Source organism: Geotrypetes seraphini, chromosome 16 (assembly GCF_902459505.1).
Source record: "Geotrypetes seraphini chromosome 16, aGeoSer1.1, whole genome shotgun sequence".
Classification (NCBI taxonomy): Eukaryota; Metazoa; Chordata; class Amphibia; order Gymnophiona; family Dermophiidae; genus Geotrypetes; species Geotrypetes seraphini.
Window position 1 is genome coordinate 21,879,004 of NC_047099.1, and position 21,818 is coordinate 21,900,821.

Consider the following 21,818-nt stretch of genomic DNA (forward strand, 5'->3'; position numbering starts at 1 on the left):
CACACATCTCTCAAACATAAAATGGCCTTGCAGTATTTCAGAGAAGGAAAAACAAACAGGGTCTGGTTTTCTTACAGCTTCAAACACAGCCTAAGAAAAATTACACGTGTCCCTTCAATCCCCTCTTACATCATGAAAATGATGTCATAAATGCACAGCATGAGCTGGGAGGGAGAGATACTCTAGATACGTCTCTCGAGGAGGGATTTTAGGAGCTGTAATACGAATAACAGTGCATGAGCAGTCGAAAAATTACATAAGAGACAGATTATAACAATAAAAAGGTCTTTTACCCAACCCTGCATTCAACTAAAGTACTGTTCCCAAGAATTAGATAAACCAGAGTTATGTTTGAGCTCAGCAGAGAGATCTTCTAATTTCTGAATGGCCATAGTAACCTTTCCTGTAGGACCTGTATTGTCAGGAATAAAAGTGTAACACCATAAAGTACTGGGAAGAATTTTACAGACACCCCTCTTCTCAGCTAGAATCATATCCAGGGCCATACGATTTTGAAAACCATCTGAGAAGTGGGGCCTAATTGATCAGCAATACCTTGCAAGGCGTCCCTAGAGTAGTTCACAAAGCATTGCTGATTATAATAAATTTAATTAATCCAATCAACATTCTTATTAATAGTAACAAAGGGAATAAGGGACTCAAACCCAGCCTTAACCTGATCTTGGGCCTTAAATTCATCTGGGATCCCTCTTGGGACCCCTATAGCATCTATGTATACATGCGGATCAAAACTACCAAGGAGATCAGATTTATGTCGAGACAGAAAAGAGGAAAAACCATATGAATAGGAAGGGTGCCCTTCAGAAAGAATATGCAGGAGCATGGTAACCTTACCTAAAGTGCACTGGCCTATCCACTGGCTGGGTAGCTTAACACGGAGCCAAAAGTCTCCATAGAGCCAGTAAATATCACCTAGGGTGAAAATCTGATGCAACAATGGGGCATACCTATGATCCAAGACAGAACAATAACCTGGGGGTAAATTACCTACAAAACTACCCTGTGTCAGATTAGAAACATGACATGTGTAATTACCCTTATAGATGGTAACGGCAATATCAAGCTTTTTCTGTCCAGGCCGCAAAAGGTATTTAGAACACCACAGTGCACAAAGGGGATAGGTAAAATTAAAGGAGGTAGCTAGATCCCGTAAGAAAACTGATGGGTTGTATAGCTAGACCCACCCTTAAACCACATGCCCATAATATACATACCTTCATCAGTAGGTCTAGGGTGGTCAATAGTAAGAGAAAGCTTAATAATTTGTGCAGGAACACTTTTCCTATAACAGTTTCCAACCTTACGAAGGGTCATACAAGTAAGCAGTGATTTACCATTTTGGTACACTTTTTTCAGAGCACTTTCTGGTTTATAAGCCCAGTCAGTATCAATATTCCACCCTACCGCTCCCCAGAATGCACACTTACCCCCCAACGTGAGTCAATAACACATATATATACATATGTCTTTAGTTTTAGGAATCTCTGAGGACCAATGGCACAGCCTTGGGATATCAATTGATGAACAGTCCACAATGTCACAATACTCAAAAGTGAAGGTGACCACGTGCACACTGCTGGAAGTATACCAAAGGGTAGTATACTGTCTGTCTTTCTGGATTCCAATTGAAGAGCAGCCCTTGGAAGGGAGTCCAGCTTGACGTCGTGTTCGCAAAGAAGTGCCGGGGGTGCTGTTTACAGCAGGAGTGTCATTTACAGATGGGTATGGGCAGAAAGTGTCGTGAACCCAGGACACATCATCCCTATAGACCCAGTTAGAAATGATCCATACAGGAAGAAAAACTAGCAGCAGCGTTGCCAGTAAGAGAATGATAAAGTTGGTAGAATGCTGCAATGAGATCATCATGTTGTTCCACTAGAGGAGATGAAATCTGCGCAGGGAAGACTTGCTTCTGGGGTTTTAGGTTAACCCTCTTCAAGCGACTTGCGTGGATCCAAACAGGAAGCTCCTCAGTGAGTATAGCGGTCCTGGTCACAGCGATCGCAGTAGTGGGAAGGCCAAAGGGGAAATCCGTCTGCTTCCTATCCTTGAAAAGCTTCAGGACGATCACCAGGCTGGAAAAAATGGGTAGGAATCTGTGGAGAGAAAGGAGAAGTGCAAGACACGTTTCTTTGAACAAGCCCTAATATTTCAATGAGCTTTTGGATGTATTCCTCCTTTATCAAGGGAAGATCACTACTCTCAACTATTGAGGGTTTGTCTACCCATGGGGTGGGGAAAGGTCATCCCGTGAGAATCTCAAAGGGAGAGCAGCCAGATGTCTGTACATACAGAAAGAGATCTTTTCTGTACATACAGAAAAGAGTCCAAATATCATTCAGCAGCTGTACTCCAATGTGATCCAAATAAGAGATAGAAAACAAGAGAGAAACCATGTTGCCTGTACTGAATGTGGCAACATGTTACAATACCAATACATTTACTTGGTATAGCTATGGCAAAAGAGAGACAATATTCAGTTACTTAAGGTTCTTAATTGAACAATCCAAAAAGATATGTTTTTGCGTGCTGCATATAACTATTATGGCACTTCAGAGAGACCATACTGATGTACTGAATGTATTCAGAAATGTATACTGAATGGATCATATGTAGGGAGCACCACGAAATAAACGCTGTATAAAATAAAACTTTTTTTAAAACATATAACCCCTAACTAAGCTACATTTAGAATATGAAAGCTATAAGTAAAATAAAAATATTGCGCAGTTAGGCTAGTAAGAAGTGGAAAAAGAGCTCTAGAAATGGCCAATGTTATGTATCCTGGGGTACACACTAAACTAAAGCAAGGAGACATGACACAGACAAAACATAAAGTTTTAAGCGTGAAGCTATTATTCCATCTGTCAAGTGTGCAGGGCTGAATTTAACTCTGCAAACACATTGATATAAAAAAACCAAAACTACAAATAATGTATATCATAACCATCTCATATTCGGAAAAAGGCATAAAGCTAATGTCTCTTTGGAGCGTCTCTATCTCTGCAGTGATAAAGAGGATCCTTGGAAAACATTAGAAATATCTGTGCCAAAACTGATCTGGGATGGCTATGTATATATCCGAACTACTGCTAAGAAAAAGAAAAAACATTTTAAATTAGCAACATCCTAATTTCAGCTAAAACAATAGAAAGGAATTGTGTCTTCCAATTTGTTTTCAATTCACAAACGTGCCAGCTGTAGCTATCGAGCTATATATATCTGTATCAAGGAGCAAAAGGTCAAGAATGAAAATATCACTAGCAAGAAGTTAAAATGTCGAGCGAGCACTGCGATAACCAATACCATGATATTGGGCAATGAATAAGGGAGAGCTAGCAGCTGGTATCCAGGGTTTCCCCTCTTTGCACCAAAGTCCGTCCAAAAGGGCGGCTTTGGGCACCTGCCAAACGCCAGGCATCAAGTTCAGAGGGGGGTAACAAAGGACTGAAACTGTGAAAAAAGAGAGGAAGAGAATCCTGTTCACCCTTGAGATCCAGGAGCCCATTTAAAAGAAGGGCTTGGACATCGTGAAAAGTGTGAAGGGTAATGGGGTGACCAAGGATCAGAGGAGTAACCATCTCTACCACCATAGCACATGCAGCCAGGGCTCTCAAGCAGGCAAGCATGCCATGAACTTGAACAGGAGTGTCTGAAAAAAAAGGCAACAGAGCGTAACTTACCGCCATGTTCTCCCTTCATGGTGTTACAATGGTCCCGAACAAAGAGATGAAACATATGGTCATAATCAGGAAGACCCAGGCCTGGGCTAGAAACCAAAACACATTTCAAATGTCCAACATTTCATGAGTCCATCTGATAAGATCAGTCATTTCAGAACCCAGGGTCTGTCTCAGAATCTGGTCATAGAAGGAACAATCAGAGATCCATTGGCGGCAGTAACCAATCATATCAAGAAAAGTAAGCATGTCTTTCTTGGTAGCTGGGCGGGGCAGACCCAGAACAGCAGCAATGCGGGAAGTGCAGAGTTTCCCCTGACCATGAGACAGGACAAAACCCAGGTATTTCACTTCAGATTTACACCAGTGCAGTTTATTTCGTGACACCTTGTGACCACACACAGACAACCATTGTAAAAGGTGCAAACTATCAGCCTGACAGTCTCCTGAATTATGGAACACAAAAAGAGGTACAGGATGAGGACAGAACCATGAGGGGCAGTCCATGGCTGTAGAATAACCCGGAGGACAATGGAGAACACCACAGGGGAGTCAACATAGCCCTGGGGCATTCCACACCAGGTATACTGTTGCTTAAAGGTGAAGGCAAAAAGGGGCTGAGAAGCCTCATCAACAGGGACTGAAAAAAAACATTCTTTAGGACAATGACTGAGAAAAAAACCATTGGCTGCCGGTGGAATGGAGGAGAGGAAGAAAGGAACATCAGGGACAATAGGTGCAATGAGAATTACCAAAACATTAACAGCCCTAAAGTCTGGGATGAAGCGGGGGATGCCATCAGCTTTGACAACAAGAGCGATGGGCGTATTGTAAGAAGAGATGGTGGTTTTGATAATACCGGAGGAAAGAAAAGAGACAATCAGTGGAATCATGATTCTCACCGTACTGCTTACAACATTGTCAGTGGAAGCCCAAACCGGGAAGTCTGGGGGAAGGGGCAAAAGCATTCATGCACGGACCCTGATAATGAAAGCAAAGAACAACAGCAAGGCTGGCAATCAAAAGTGCATTTGTACTTTATATAATTCAAACTGCCAAATAGAAAAAAAATGAGGTTTACGGTCAGAAAGAGAAAACCAGAATCGCATTCCTTAAGGTCAGTAACTAGGTATCCAAATAAGCATAGAGAAAATTTACAACTTGCTAATCTTCTAAAAACAAAACAAAATTTTGCCAGCACAGAACACAAAGGAAGTAGCCGTAGAAGAAACGCACAAAATGAGTCAGGATCAAACTATTATATGTTCGAAAGGAAGACAAGAAACAGTTCTTGTGTACAAGCTGCGAGGGAAAGATCTTAGACTGATTCAAACACCACTTGCAATTCATTCCACATAACAGCATGTCCTACCTCAGTGTTAACACAGTCTCTACGGTTGTTGTGTAAAACACAGTAAATCACAAATAGTCACTCTTACTTTGTTTAAGAGTACAGACAGTCAAAGTTCACTATGTAAAGAGAATAGATCTCAAATGTCTGCAGTCAAACCTCAGAGCAAATCATAGGGAGAGACTTCTGTGCAGACTATCATTGATCAAATGTTCTCTCAGAGAAACTATTCAAGTGAACAATTTTGACTGATATAACCAAAGACAAATTTTTTCAGTGCTTATTGCTTAAGTGATTGTTGATTATAATATTGAAAAAATACTTAGCTTGGGTCGAACTTCACAATCCAGCCCGCTCAATAGATATAATCCAATAAATTCAATATCCAATAAGACGGAAGATCTCCGTTTCGCCCGGAAATATATTATATCAGGCTTCTTTAGAAAATAAGGATTTGGTCAAGGACAGACACTCTTGTACCATCCATGACTAGCCACAGAGTCGAGCAGTGGTATAACTTTCAATCAACAGCTCGAAGCGGCAAACGCAAAACCTCAGTGTTAAACATATAAACAGTGCAAACGTATACGGGAAAGGATTGGTGACATAAAGATGTAAGCTGAAGGAAGAATGTCACACACACACACAGGCAACATAAGCCTTACAAGTCTCATCTGTCTAGGAGGGGGAGAATCCTAAGTGCCTTTATGACTCATTACAAAAACAATATAACAATGCAAAAATATTCGCTTATCATACCTTATAAGCGAGGTACAGTAATAAGAGACAATAAAATCTTATACTCTATAAAATTTTTAACCTCACAAATGACAGAGTGGGCAGGGGGTTCTATAAATAATTTCATTCTTCCTGAAAGAATGGCAGCTGCTTATATTCATGAGGGGCGCTTCCCAAAAGTACCCCAAGATTTTTCCCCAAAAACTCCGTAATAGAACCCAAAGCTTGAACTTAAAATAAAGGGTGGGAACAGGACGCCAATACCAGTGAGTATTAAAGAACAGAAAAAATTCAGAAATACTCACAAAATATTGGTGATGTCATCTGTCCATCCCGGGCGGGCCCCCAACTGAAAAGAATTAGGTCCCAATTACTGTCCCACACTCTCTCTGTGTCATTAGCAAGACAGATGCATCTGGGGACAATATCTTAGAGACAAAAATTCTCCCAAACATGTCCAGTTTATTGAATGTTCTGTGACTCTTTTTATATCATTTTACATGAGTCAATGTCGTCAGCATGTGTCAGCATGTGACGTAAATACAAACCATATATGGACACAGATCACATGAAACTTTAAAGAAATAACAAACATCTTACTATCTAAAGGCTGAAGTCCAAAGGGTGCTCTGCATCGCAGACACTTTTGGTTATCTAAAGCTTCTTACAAATACAGCTTATGAAAACAATTGAATTCACTTCACAACAAGATAACACACATCTCTCAAACATAAAATGGCCTTGCAGTATTTCAGAGAAGGAAAAACAAACAGGGTCTGGTTTTCTTACAGCTTCAAACACAGCCTAAGGAAAACTACACATGTCCCTTCAGAGGTCAACTAAACCCTGATGAATTCTGGTCCCACTACAACCCAACATCCATCCCAGACCCAGACCCCAACTTCATCCCAGGTTGGAATAACTTCAGCACTCAGGTTCTAAACAACATGGCTCCACTGAAACGCTGCAGGAAAAAACATTGCTTATCTGCCAACTGGTTTGACGTCGACCTTCTAGCTCCGAAACGAGAAGTGCGCAAACTAGAAAGAATTTGGTGCAAATCAGGCACAGACAATGATAGATACTCCTGGCGCATAAAAGTCATTGAATACAAAAGAATGATCAAAGAGAAACGCTCCAAATATTACTCCCAATCAATCAACACCCCATCCCTAAACAGCAATAAACTCTTCAGAATAGTCAACTCCTTATTTGACACCAAGTCTCATAAAAGCTCCCCCACAGATCTTCCATCCTCCCCGACAAACCTAGCCAACTACTTCGCCCAAAAAATTCATAACTTAAAAACCTCTCTTGCAACGACAAGCACCAGCCCTTCAATCCATCTACTTCCCCAGACTACGAAGGTTCAACCGCCGACATGACCTGGAGTAGCTTCGAAAACCCGAACTGGAACCTATTTCACGAGCTATACACTAAATATTCCAAATCCAACTGCCTAATAGATAACTGCCCCCCCCCCTTCAAAGTTGAGCTTTTCAATTGGGTCACCCTCTGCCTGTCCACTGGCTACTTCCCACTGGAACTCGGCCACATCCTCGTACCTCCAATCATCAAAAACCCCAAAGAACCACTCTCTTCAGCCGCCAACTACAGACCCATTGCCAACATACCCCTCTTCCTCAAAATTATGGAAGGCCTTGTCAACCATGACCTCATGTCCTACCTTGAGAAGTTTAACATTCTTCATGACGCCCAGTCTGGATTCCGCACTAACTACAGCACGGAAACCGTCCTAGCATCAATAATTGACTACCTCCTCCAACTTTTTTCCCTGGGAAACAGCGCACTGCTACTCCAGTTTGACCTTAGCAGTGCATTCGACCTAGTAGACCATGGCATTCTGCTTAGCTGCCTCGACTCTATAGGCATTTCGGGACAGGTACTAACTTGGCTCACAGGCTTCCTAAAAAACCGCACCTACCAAGTCCACAATGAAGGAACCTTCTCCCATACCTGGTGCAACCCTTGTGGAGTTCCTCAAGGCTCCCCCCTATCTCCTTCCCTGTTCAATATTTACATGGCATCACTGGGACACATGCTATCGGACCGAAATCTGAAATCCTACATTTATGCAGATGACATTACAATCGTCATCCCTATCTCCTCATTGTCACAAGCAACAAAACAACACGTCTCATCAGTACTCACGATGGTCGAACACTGGACTACTCGGTTCAAACTAAAACTAAATCCAGAAAAAAACAAATTCTTCCTCACAAGTCCCAACCACAAATTAACGACCACCACCCTGCAAACTTAACAGTCTAACCTACCCTATCAAATCCACCATCAAAATTCTTGGAGTTATGCTGGACCGCTGCCTGACTTTCGAAGACCATACCAATGCCCACGTCAAAAAATGCTTTCACACCCTCTGGAAACTCTGCACCATCAAACATTACTTCGACTTCCCCTCCTTCAGACTGCTGTTTCAATCCCTAATCTTAAGCACCCTTGACTACTGCAATATCATATATTTGGGCTCCTAGAAGAAAACCATTAATCGCCTGAGGCTCATCCAAAACACCGCCGTCCGCCTCGGGCTCAAAAAGTCATACCATATTAGCCCTTTCTACAGAAAACTTCACTGGTTACCTATAGAAGCAAGGGTCATCTTCAAATTCGCCTGCCCTGCTTCAAAACCTTAACTGGCTCATCCCCGATATACCTGTCACACCACTTTGCATTCCCAGGCACCAATTGCACATGCAATACCTATCTGTTTACCTACCCATCCCCAAAGAGATGCATCTGCAAAAGATTCCTTAACAAAACTCTCTCATTCCAAGCTGGCAGATGGACTGATTGCCTGACCACCCTCATCTCATCTGCTCCATCCTATCCATCCTTCAGAAAATCTCTCAAATCTTACCTCTTTGATAAATTTCTCTAACCCCTTCCCTCCCCGCCTAATGACCTATCTCTAACCGCCTCCCTTCCTCCCCGATCTTCCCCTTCCTCCCCCCTCCTTCTCTCCCTCGGCTTCCCCTTCCCCTCTTGGTACTCTCCTGTAATTGAAATTGGTTCCATTATACTTGTCAATCAATTCTCTGTATCCTCGTTATATTTGTACAGTCTTTTTGCACTATATCTTCGCTGCATATGTACAGTTTCTTTGCATTGTAAACCGCTTCAACTGCATTATACAGTCTCTTGCATTGTATCTTCGCTTATATATATCTTCGCTGCTTTTGTACAGTCTCTTACATTGTAAACCGCTCTCAATTGCATTGTTCAGTCTCTTGCTTTATATCTTCGCTGCATATGTACAGTCTCTTGCATTGTAAACCGCTCTGAACTGTTTGTGGTATTGCGGTATACAAAAATAAAGTTATTATTATTTATTATTATTAGGATAAAGTTAAGAGATGACAGACTTAAGAGTAATCTAAGGAAATACTTTTTTACAGAAAGGTTGGTAGATTCATGGAACAGTCTCCCAGAACAGGTGGTGGAGACAGAGACTGTCTGATTTCAAGAAAGTCTGGGATAGGCTTAGAGAGAGGAAGAGATAATGGTTACTGCATATGGGCAGACTGGATGGGCCATTTGGCATTTATCTGCCGTCTGATTCTGTTTCTATACATAATGCACAGACAAATGGATTATGAATTTAGATGTATAAAGTAACGTTAGATAATCTTAGGTTTTGCATACAATTTGGTAAAGTTAACATACATTTTCTTTTTTTCATCTTCAGTTAACCATGAGCCTTTTACCTTTTTTAAGGCATATTCATTTTCTTGTGTATAACTATTGCCAAACCCCATCCCACCCCTTTTTTCAAGGCACGCTGCTGAGCAGCATAAGCTAAATGCCGAGCCACCCATCCTAATCCTTGGCATTTAGGTCACGCTGCTTGGCAGCAGGGCTTAATAAACAGGAGTTAGTGAAGCATGTCTTTCTTACGAAATGCCTTATGGAATGACTTACACGAAGATCCCTTCAATTAGAAACTGCCTGTAGGCATGTTGACTCTTATTTCATGCCTACAAGGTGGAATCTAATCCCACCATCTATTAGATCACCGGAAGGAATATTGAGTTTCAGGAAAGCTGTGAAAACTTTTTTATATAGAAAATGTCTGCAAATATGGATCATGTCCTTAAAATTAACATTGGTATGGGTTTCATATATGCTGAATCTGTAGGAAACATAATTAATCTGTACAAGGGTTTGTTTTACTTACGTACGCACCTAATTTCTCATCAATTAAATCATTTCCCTTCCCTATTGTACTTTCCTTATTTGTATTCTTTTTTTAAAAAAATTGTAGTTCTCCCATTTTTTCCCAATGTTTTCATGTTACTAGTATGTTTATTATCTAAAACATTTGTTCCCCAGCTATTTTAACTTATTATGTACAACGATTTGTACCTTTGGATAAGCGTTTAATCAAAATTTAAATAAACTATGAAACTATTATCTTGCTTTTGTGAAGCAATATAATAATAATAATAATTTTATTCTTATATACCGCCATACCAAAAAAGTTCTAGGTGGTTCACAACAAGGTGAGCTACATGGGATACAGATAAAATACAAATTAGAATAATGGACTTAAAAACAGATAAAGATAGAAAGCATTTATAATATAATGCAGAAAATACCGGCATGGCAGGAAAAGAAGTAATACATAGAACAGATAGAATACATCAAGTTGAATATAAGGAACTTGATTGAAAAAATGAAGCAGAATGCATTAAGATACCAGCCTATCAAAAAGTTGAGTCTTCAACAATTTTCTAAAATCAAGGTAGGAAGAGACCTCTAACATAATTTTTCCAAGCCATACATTCATTTTAGCAGCTTGAAATGAGAGGGTTCTCTCAAGGAACTTCTTATAATGACAGGATTTTATAGATGGATATGAAAACAAGTGCACTCTTCGTGTGGTCTTTTTGGCGTGACTCAAAGAAAAATGAGACACAAGATAACCTGGTAACAAACCCGAAACTGATTTATAACAAATATAAGAAAATTTGAAAAGATTTCTCGACTCTATCGGCAACCAATGGAGTTTCAAATAAAAAGGAATGATATGCTCCCATTTTTTTTAAACCAAAAATGAGGCGAACGGCAATATTCTGAATCATTCTCAATTTTTTGAAAATTATCTTGTAAGCACCTAGATATATATATAATGTTACAATAATCGAGAAAACTTAAGATAGAAGACTGTACCAGTAAATGAAAGGAAGGTTTGTCGAAATACTTCTTAATGGTACGAAGCTTCCAAAGCACAGAGATACAAATCCGTGTGTTGTTCCAATGTGAGATGCTTATCCAGAGTCCCACCCAATATTTTTATGGATTCTTCTATATTATAGTCCAACCCATTCATTGTTGTTTCTTTAATCTTATTTTTTTTGTTGTTGCTGACATACTGTGTATGTGGACCTGTAACCCAGGCCTGCACAACTCAAAAATGATCTGAGGCCGAAACGAAGTCGGAAAATGTAGCGAGGGCCGCAGATAGTGGCCACGGCTTGAGGCACCCGGAAGTGCGTGTGCACGTTGCTGTGATGACAGAGGTTTACATCTCGTCAACATCCGCACATGCGCAGAGGCCTTCCAGACAGGTGGTACCAGCAGGGTAGATGGCAGGAGAGGAGAGGCACTGGCTCCGGCTGATTGCCTACAGCCATGTTTCTCAACTACTTCAAGCTAAGTACCCCAACCACAGATCTCCAAGCTCCGTCCTAAACCCACCCAAGCTCTGCCCCAGATCCTGCCCCCTTTATTAATTGTAATGCAATTTTTTCCTTTCAATTTTCATATACACACAATACACACAGCAGATATAAATTCTCAAAACTGACACATTTCAATCACTAAATTGAATCATTTTTCCTACTTTGTTGTCTGGTGATTTCATTAGTTTCTGGTTGAACTTCCTTCTGACTGTGCATCCAACATTTTTTTTCACAATCCAGCCCCAGTGTCCAGGTCTCTCTCTCTTTTCCCTCTGCTTACCCTCCCCAGATCCAGTGTCAGTTTCCTATTGTATCTACCATCACCTCTGTTCCAGGTCTCAAGTTTCAAGTTTTATTTTAGTTTGATGAATTGCTTATTTAGTTTTACTAAGCGAGATACAATAATAAAAAATATAAGCATATAATTAGACATACCATTAAAATTTAAAATAATGGGTTAGACAAACAGACTTACAGACTAATCAACACACAAGGTGAAAAAGGGCAGAACTATAATTCAATGCTTTAAAGTACAGAGGAGCTAAAAAAAAGTTTGAGAGACACTGTACTAGAGAGATGTGATCAGTACTAAACTTTTTAGCCCCTTGCAACCTAAGGGAACTTTAGAGGAGATCCTTGAGACCCGAGACCATCCGGGTGGCCATACGCTGGACCGACTCAAGTCTCAGCACATCTTTGCGGTAATGCGGCCTCCAAAATTGTACACAGTACTCCAGATGGGGTCTCACCATGGATCTATACAATGGCATAATGACTTCGGGCTTCTGGCTGACGAAACCCCTACGTATACAACCTATGATTTGCCTAACCTTAGATGAAGCTTTCTCTACTTGCTTGGCAGTCTTCATGTCCTCGCTGATGATCACCCCTAAGTCACGTTCTGCTACAGTCCTTTGTAGGATTTTACCATTAAAGGTGTACGTCTTGCATGGATTTTGGCTGCCCAGGTGCATGACTTTACATTTTTCGGTATTGAATCTGAGTTGCCAGGTCCTGGACCAGTGCTCCAGTAGGAGTAGGTCGTGCACCATACTGTCGGGCATTGAGTTTCCGTCCGGCCCTGTGCTTTGGTCTGACGTGTTTCTGCCTACTACATTGCATAGTTTGGCGTCATCGGCGAATAGCGCTATTTTAACTTGAAGTCCCTCAGCCATGTCCCTTATGAAGATGTTGAATAGGATCGGGCCCAAGACCGAGCCCTGCGGCACTCCACTGATCACCTCTGTCTTTTCGGAGGGGGTGCCGTTCACCACCACCCTCTGAAGCCTACCTCCAAGCCAGTCCCTAACCCATGCTGACAACGTGTCTCCTAATCCTATAGAGCTCATCTTGTTCAACAACCTGCGGTGTGGCACGCTATCGAATGCTTTGCTGAAGTACAAGTATACGATGTCTAGGGACTCCCCAACATCCAGCTTCCCTGTCACCCAGTCAAAGAAGCTGATTAGGTTAGATTGGCAGGACCTCCCCTTAGTAAATCCATGTTGACGCGTATCTCGTAGATTCTCCCCGTCCATGATCGTATCCAATTGGCGTTTGATTAGAGTTTCCATTAGCTTGCTCACTATTGATGTGAGACTCACCGGTCTGTAGTTAGCAGCCTCCGTCCTGCATCCTTTTTTGTGGAGTGGAATGACGTTAGCCGTTTTCCAGTCCAATGGGACTTTACCTGTACTAAGGGAGAGATTGAAGAGCGTGGATAGCGGTTCCGCCAAGACGTCACTTAATTCCCTGAGTACCCTGGGGTGTAGGTTGTCTTTGCTTTGTTAACCTTGAGATTAGATAGTTCAAAGTGGACAGTGCTGGGTGTAAACTCAAAATTTCAAAATGGGTCTGCAGAGCTATCCCTTGTCTGCAGCTGAGGGCCGGATCCCGGCGCCTCACGGGTGAAGACTGAGCAGAAGTATTCATTTAATAGTTCAGCCTTTTCAGAGTCCGATTCTACATAGTTCCTGTCTGGTTTCTTAAGGCGTACTATCCCGCCTGTGTTTCTGTTTCTGTCACTAATATACCTGAAGAGGGGTTTATTGCCCTTCTTGATGTTCTTCGCTAGATTCTCCTCCTTTCGAAATTTGGCCTCTTTGACCTTTGTTTTGACTGCTCTTGACTTGGCCAGATAGTCTTCTCTAGAGTCCTGCTTCCCTGATTGTTTATAAGATATGAACGCTCTTTTCTTTTCTTTTATGAGGTCTGAGATTTCTGCAGAGAACCACTGTGGCTTATTGTTTCTTCGCTGTTTACTCACCAATTTAATAAAGCGGTTGGTTGCTTCTTGTATGGTAGCTTTTAGAGTTGACCACAATACTTCTACATTATCTGTTTCTGCTCGGTTATGCAGCGCCTGATGGATGAAATCCCCCATGCCCTCGAAGTTGGCGTCCTTGAAGCTGAGGACCTTGGTTAATGTGTTAGATTTTGTGAAACCTTTCCTTAGATTAAACCATACCATGTTGTGGTCACTGGAGGCCAACCTGTTGCCCTCCGAGACCTCTGTGACACTTTCCCCATTGGTAAGTATCAGGTCCAGTATTGCCCGATCCCTTGTTGGCTCCAATACCAGTTGCCTGAGTCGTGCTCCCTGAATAGAGTTTAATAGCCTTCTGCTGCTGTTGAATGCAGAGGAAAGTGTAGTCCAGTCCACATCAGGCATATTGAAGTCACCTAACAATACAGTGTCCCCACGCAAGGTGATATTTTTTATATCCTCGATTAATTCCATATCCAGGTCATCCTGCTGTCTTGGGGGTCTGTATACTACACCAACATACAGGCATTTGTCCTTCCCCCTAGCCAGATTCACCCAAAGGGATTCCCCTGTGTACCTGACATCTGCGATTCTTGTGACTTTAATGTCATCTTTGGTATATAGTGCTACCCTCCCCCAACTTACCTAGTTTAAAGCCCTGTGAAGTAGGCCGGCTAGTCGGTGTCCAAAGACGTTCTTTCCTCTTCTGGTCAGGTGTAGCCCGTCTGGTCCCTGTAGTCCTTGTAGTGCCTCTCCATGGTGCAGGAACCCGAAGTTCATCTCCTTGCACCATCCGTGCAGCCAGTCGTTAGCCCACTGGATGTGATCATCCCTGGCTCTACCCTTGCCCCTCACTTGGAGGATCGAGGAGAAGACCACCTGCGCATCCATTCTCCTCAGCTTCTCACCCAGGGCTCACTCGTGAGGGTTCAGAGGAGAGTGACGCGCCTGATAAAGGGGATGGAAAACCTTTCATACATTGAGAGATTGGAGAAACTGGGTCTTTTTTCCTTGGAGAAGAGAAGACTTAGAGGGGATATGATAGAGACTTACAAGATAATGAAGGGCATAGAGAGAGTAGAGAGGGACAGATTCTTCAAACTTTCAAATAATAAAAGAACAAGAGGGCATTCAGAAAAATTGAAAGGGGACAGATTCAAAACGAATGCTAGGAAGTTTTTCTTTACCCAACGTGTGGTGGACACCTGGAATGCGCTTCCAGACAGCGTAATAGGGCAGAGTACGGTACTGGGGTTCAAGAAAGGATTGGACAATTTCCTGCTGGAAAAGGGGATAGAGGGATACAGATAGAGGATTACTGCACAGGTCCTGGACCTGTTGGGCCGCCACGTGAGCGGACTGCTGGGCACGATGGACATCAGGTCTGACCCAGCAGAGGCATTGCTTATGTTCTTATGTGTTAGGCTTAAGCGTAAAGTGCCTATGTAGGTGCGATTCCAGGCATTTTAATTTTACCATTTTTTATTGATTATTGATTACATTACATTAAAATTAAATCACTTGCAAAAGCAACACAGAGGGAGAGATCTACCATAAAAAAAGAAAAGAAAATAACTTTTTTTTTTTAAAGGAAAAAGATTTTAAAGATCTCTACCTCCACATAAATCCACCATTTCAAAAGGGAGAGAAGAAGAAAAAAGATAGAGGAGATCAATGAAGAAAAAAATCTTTCCATATACAAAAACAAGGCTTAGTTGGATTTAAATATCTCAGTGAAAACTCTTCACGCTAGTCATTGATTTTATTTCCAGTGGTTGGCTTCTTGAGATCCAAAAGGGACCTCAAATGTTCAGGCTGAAATAAACATCTCAATCCCAAGTATTTACCGTATTTTCACTCATATACTGTGCACCCATGTAAAATGCGCACACGGGTATAGCGCGCAGGAAACTGTAATTTATGTAAATAAATTTTTATATACCGCGCACACCCGTATACAGCGCATGCCGCCCTGACTCTCCCGTCGCCGCCCGACTCTCCTTTCGCCCGCCCTGACTCTCCTCTGGCCGCCTCGACTCTCCTTTCACCCGCCCCGACTCTCCTCTCCCCCTTGAAGTCCTGTCCCCACCCTGAAAGCCTGATGCCCTCCCCCGACATCCGATTCACCCCCCCCTGCAGGACCGTTCGCACCCCCACCCGGAAGGACCGCTTGCACTCGCACCCGCTCCCCCACCCCGAAGGACCGCTCGCACCCCCACAGCCTCCCGACCCCCCCCCCCATCATGGAGAAGCTCCTATTGTCCTGCAGCTTCCTCTGCCGGTGGTCCCGGCCCTTCTGTGAGCCCTGCGTCTGCGCTGCTTCCTCTTCCAGCGGTCCCAGCCCTTCTGTGAGCCCTGCATCTGCGCTGCTTCCTCTTCCGGCGGTCCCGCCCTTTCTCTGACGTCAGAGTTTGAGAATGGAGCGACCATTCATGCGGCTGAAGAAGGTGGCTCAACTTGTCCGCCAGATAATTCTGCTCGCTCTAAATATACACCGCCCAAAGGAAGATGTTATGGCGCAACGCACCTAGTCAAAGACAAAGGGCTTCCCTGCAAAGCGACAGGGAACCTGTACCCCCTGCCCTCTTGCCCCGCCAACTCCCCGACAGCATCAGGGCAAGAGGGAGCCCAAGCCCTCTTGCCCCGCAGCACCCGCGGCACCCCCTGATTACATTTGGGGCAAGAGGAAGCCCAAGCCCTCTTGCCCCGCGGTACCCGCGGCACCCCCCAATTACGATCAGGCCAGGAGGGAGCCCACGCCTTCCTGTCCTCTTGCCCCCCCCACCCCCCTAGACGATCGGGCAGGAGGGAGCCCAACCCCTCCTGCCCAAGCGGACCCCATACCCCCACCCCCCACTACAATACAGGTAGGAGGGATCCCAGGCCCTCCTGCCCTCAACACAACCCCCCCAAATGACCCGAACCCCCGATCGGCCCCCCCGGTGACCCGCAACCCCTCGGTGACCCCACCCGCTCCCAATCCCACCCCCCATACCTTTGAAATGTTGGCCGGACGGACGGGTGCCAAGCCCGCTAATCCGGCAGGCCAGCCGGCTCCAGAATAGGGCTGGATTGGCCCAGGCGGCTGAAACCTCACCCACAGGTGGGGACTAAGATGCCTGGGCCAATCAGAATAGGCCCAGTAGTCTTAGGCCCCTCCTGTGGGCGGGGCCTTAGGCACATGAGCCCAACCCGGCCCATTTGTCTAAGGGCTAGGGCTCCCTCTTGCCCCGAACGTAATCGGGGGTGCCGCTTGGGCTCCCTCTTGCCCCGATGCTGTCAGGGAGTCAAGGAATAGGCGGGGCAGAGGGCTTGGGCTCCCTCTTGCCTTGAACATAGTCGGGGGTTTGGGGTGCTGCGGGCCAGGAGGGCTTGGGCTCCCTCCTGCCCGAATAGTTTTAAGGTGGGGGGGATTCTGTAACCGGTGTTGTTTTTGACAGACACCGGTTACAGAATCCAGCTTTTAGGTGATGGACTTGATCCTCCTTCGCCTAAAAGCCCTTATGTTGGACGTTTTGGGCTTAGGAATTTTTTTGGTTCATTATGGGGTATCACTCTCTCCTCAAAAATGGATTTCCTGTCCTATTAACCCTCTTTCTTCCTCCCCTCTTAAAGTCAATCAATTTGTACCTTTGCTTAATCTTTGTAAACTGCATAGAACTTCACGGTATTGCGGTATATAAGCTGTTATTATTATTATTATTAAGTGTAGACGTCATGGGGGGATAAGTGTAGACGTAGTGGTGGTCTGGGCGTTTAAACAAATGAATGTAGAGGTAGGCCATTATCAAAGAAAGGATTTTTTTTTGGTTATGGACATTTTCCCTGCTTCTGCTTTCAACGTTTAAGGCCTTAGCCAAAAAGGGATTTAGACGTTTTTTTTTTTATTATGCCCCTCCACGTGTTTGACTCTGACCATTGTAGTTGGAAATTACGTCAACGGGGTGCTGAAAAAGTTATTGGACACATGTATTCTGTGAACTTACTACCTGATCCAGAACGCTACTCTCTGCGCCTCCTATTGCTCAATATTTCTGGTGCACAATCCTTTCAACATCTAAGAACTGTAAATGGAAATATCTACCCCACTTTCCAAGAAGCTGCAAAACAAAGAGGCCTCATTAACGATGATAAAGTATGGGACAACACTCTGCAAGATGCAGTGCAATACAGCATGCCTAAACAACTAAGGGACTTATTCGCGTACATCTACATATTTGCCTCCCTACAAAATATAAATGACCTTTTCCTAAAATACGAAGAATACCTTATTGAAGATTTAGTTAAAACACATATCACTCACAATAATGATTGCACTCTATGTCGTAACATAGCACTCAAAAACATATCCAACGTTTTACTACTCCATGGGAAAAAGTGTGAAGATTTTGGATTACCATACACAATAACAAATACTAACCTACTAACAAATACCTACGACCAAAACTTAGAAAAACAAACAACTGAACAAATGATGACAACCTTAAACGTAGATTAAAAAACAGCTTTACAAGAAATATTGTCAGCAACCCAAAATAACAACCTCTCCCACTGTTGTTTCTTCTTGGATGGCCCAGGAGGTAGTGGTAAAACCTACCTTTACACAACACTTCTCTGTACATTTCGTGCACAAGGTAACATTGCACTCCCTGTAGCCTCCACAGGTATAGCAGCAAATCTTCTTAAGGGTGGGAGAACATACCACTCCCTATTCAAATTACCCGTACCTATACTTGAGAACTCAATATCAAATATGCGTCTAAATTCTACTGATACTAACAATTTACGATCCGCTAAACTAATCATTTTGGACGAATGTACTATGGCCCCCCTCTATAGCTCTTACATTGACAAACTACTATAAGAAATAATGGATAACAACAAACCTTTTGGAGGAAAAGTTCTCTTACTTGGTGGCGATTTCCGTCAAACACTTCCTGTGGTACCTCATGCTGACCAGACAAAAATTGTATAGGCATGTATAAAGAATAACAACCTGTGGCCCAAATTCAAAGTCCTCACCCTTAAAAACAATATTCGATCAATAGACACTGATTTCAGCATTTGGCTCATCAAAGTTGGTAATGGTGATACGTCACACATTGACGGCTTGCCTGATGACATCATTGAAATCCCTTCCCAAATTTTAACCATAGAAAATATTGTCAAAGACTTTTTTGGAGAAAATATTACTATTGCAGATATTCCAAAAAATTTTTTTAAAACCTATACTTTGCCCAAAAAACTGATATAAATACCATAAATGAACAGGTATTCAACATTTTGGAAGGCCAAACTGTAACATATCTCAGCTCCACCTCAATTGATGACTCCACTCATGAAGACATACAAAACTATCAAATAGAGTTCCTCAATGAACTAACTCTAACAGGTATGCCAAAACATAAACTCAACCTTAAAAAAGGAGCCATCATTATGCTTCTTAGAAATCTAAACACTAAAAGAGGATTATGCAATGGTACCCGCCTCATCATTAATGACTTAAAGAACAACCTCATCATTGCTCAAGTAATAACCGGTTCAGCAGAAGGAGAATTAGTTTTTATTCCACGTATTGATTTGGCTCCAACATCCACTGATTTGCCCTTTACATTACGAAGGTGACAATTTCCAGTCACATTAGCCTTCGCCATGACAATCAATAAATCTCAGGGGCAAACTTTAGAAAAAGTGGGCATTTACTTGCCAGAACCAGTATTCAGCCATGGCCATTTATATGTAGCTTTTTCTAGAGTTAGAAGTTTTTCAGACATTCTGATGACAGTTGTAGACGGCCCTAACCAAGGAAAATTATTATCAAACTCAAAAAGAATCTTCATAAGGAATATTGTCTATAAGGACATTTTATAGATATACAACATAACAAAACACAACAACAAAAATTTCTTAAAATAATCTTAATAACAATAATAATAAAACCCTTACCTGCACATGCACACTTTTAAAATCCATGCCTGCACATGCACAATATAATAAAACCACCACACACAAAAAAATCTGAGCACCAAGCATTCCTTTACAGCCTTGAATTAATCAGGGTTTCTTATGTTGTCTGTAAAGTATGTGTGTTATCTTCAGTTGACAGAGGTTTGAGGTAACTGAGGCTTTGGTTTTCATATTTGTATGCATAGTTAGTTGGGGAAGGGGGGGCAGTTTGCAATAAAATACTGCCATTTATAGTGTTCCATTAGAGAAGAATCTCACAAAAAGAAGATATTTCTCAGACACTTTGGATTTTTAAATTGCAACTATATGCCCCAGTGGCACACAGATCTGCTGGAAAAATGTGAAAGCAACAATCTTTTAAGCCACAACATCCAACAACAAATAAGAAAAACAGAAAAACTTAAATCAAACGTACAATGGATAATAAAGCTCTCATGGTAAGTTTTCAGGAATTTTTTTTTTACTCTTAAGTCTGCACATCTATTCTAGCATCCATTATTCTAACGGGCTTAAACACTAGTCAAAATATAAAATACAAGAAAGATATACGAGACCAATGATATTTCACTAAGGGCTCCTTTTACGAAGCCGCGTTAGTGGCTTTACCGCACGTGACTTTTTATCATGCGCTAACCCCCGCGCTAGCTGAAAAACTACCGCCTGCTAAAGAGGAGGCGGTAGTGGCTAGCACAGCCGGCAAATTAGTGCACGCTATCATGCGCGTTAAACCGCTAACGCGGCTTCGTAAAAGGAGCCCTAAGTGGCTGTTTTGACTGGACTTGTTCCAAAGGCATATAGCTGTGAACACTTGAGGTCTTTCCACCTTTTACAAAAGTATATACAATTCAAAACAATATATATATATATATGTGAATTGTTGAAGTCTATGGTAAAGATTCATTCCTATATTCATCTTATCTGAAGGTTATTAAGTCTTGGACTTATTATTTTGAGGATAAATTTGTTCATATCTAAAATTAACAATCAAGATTGCTGATCAGATATCTCAGAAAAAGATCTCTCCAAAAAAGCTGACATATCTTTAAAGCCATTTTCTTGTAATTGTAGTTGATCCTGATTGTTTCAAAAAGCCATCACCTGTCTCCATCTTATTTTTATTACTTATAGGTAAATAATAATTTCACCATTTTTCACAGGTTTAAATGGTATTTCTCAGTTAACTTAAGCAGTGGTAGGGCGCCTTCTGTCACCTAAGTTTCGGCACTGTTTATAGAATATCCCCCTATGTAAATTAAGGACCTATTTTACAAAGCCGTGCTAGCGGCTGCAGCGCGGTAACGGCTCCAAAGCCTATAGAGATTTAAAGGGCTTCGGGGCTGTTGCAGCGCGGCTTTGTAAAACAGGCCCTAAATAAATAAACAAATTCCATCTGATAAAAATATCAAGATCTCAGATGAGATTTGAAAGAGTACATGCCTGTTGCAGGAAACATAATGTAAAAAAAAAACCTACTTTATGGGCAAAAAAAAAAGGTTTCTACATATTTATAAATATTATGTTTCTAATAGAAACTTTCTATCAAGAGCCTTTATGCCACTGTGCTTTAGTCTTCTAACATTTTCAAAACAACCACGTCTGGAATGGAAAGTCCAGTGTGCAAGGTCTGTACAACAGGAGCTGAGAGGATGGGAGAAAAGAAACACTGGACTTACCCCAGCCAGAAAACAGAAGGTGAGAAGCAAAGTAGAACCTAGGCATCCTTTCCTGGCAGTCAACCTCATGGCCAGAGGTTACTATCTCCTCCAGATTCTCTAGGACTTGGGGTCAGGGTTTCCCTTACAACCTGCTGATACCTCTTCACAGTTCACCAAACCAACTGCTCTCAGAGAACAGGCACCAATGCAAGTTCAGGTGTTCTATAAAAGTACAGTCTCTCTCAGATGTTGTAAGTGTCACACCAATTTATTCTGATGAAACCCTGGGTGTTGGTTCTGGTTGGAATATTCTTTCTAAAATTTCCTTGTAAGTGTGTGGTTAGATATCAATCTAAAATGTATATTTTTTCAATCCCTCACAATTAACTTGTTTTTGAGTAACAAGACTGTTGCATCTGG

The 21,818-nt window shown here is 42.3% G+C and overlaps 1 protein-coding gene across 1 annotated transcript in view; it reads right to left on the minus strand.

Annotated features, from left to right (window-relative positions):
- Positions 1-21,485, minus strand: part of LOC117349765 (NXPE family member 3-like) — a 102,536-nt gene extending 81,051 nt beyond the window's left edge. Inside the window, exon 1 of the mRNA XM_033923356.1 lies at positions 21,417-21,485. Within this exon, the coding sequence (XP_033779247.1) occupies positions 21,417-21,485 (69 nt within the window). The remainder of the gene's footprint in view (positions 1-21,416) is intronic.
- Between the last annotated feature and the right edge of the window lie 333 nt (positions 21,486-21,818).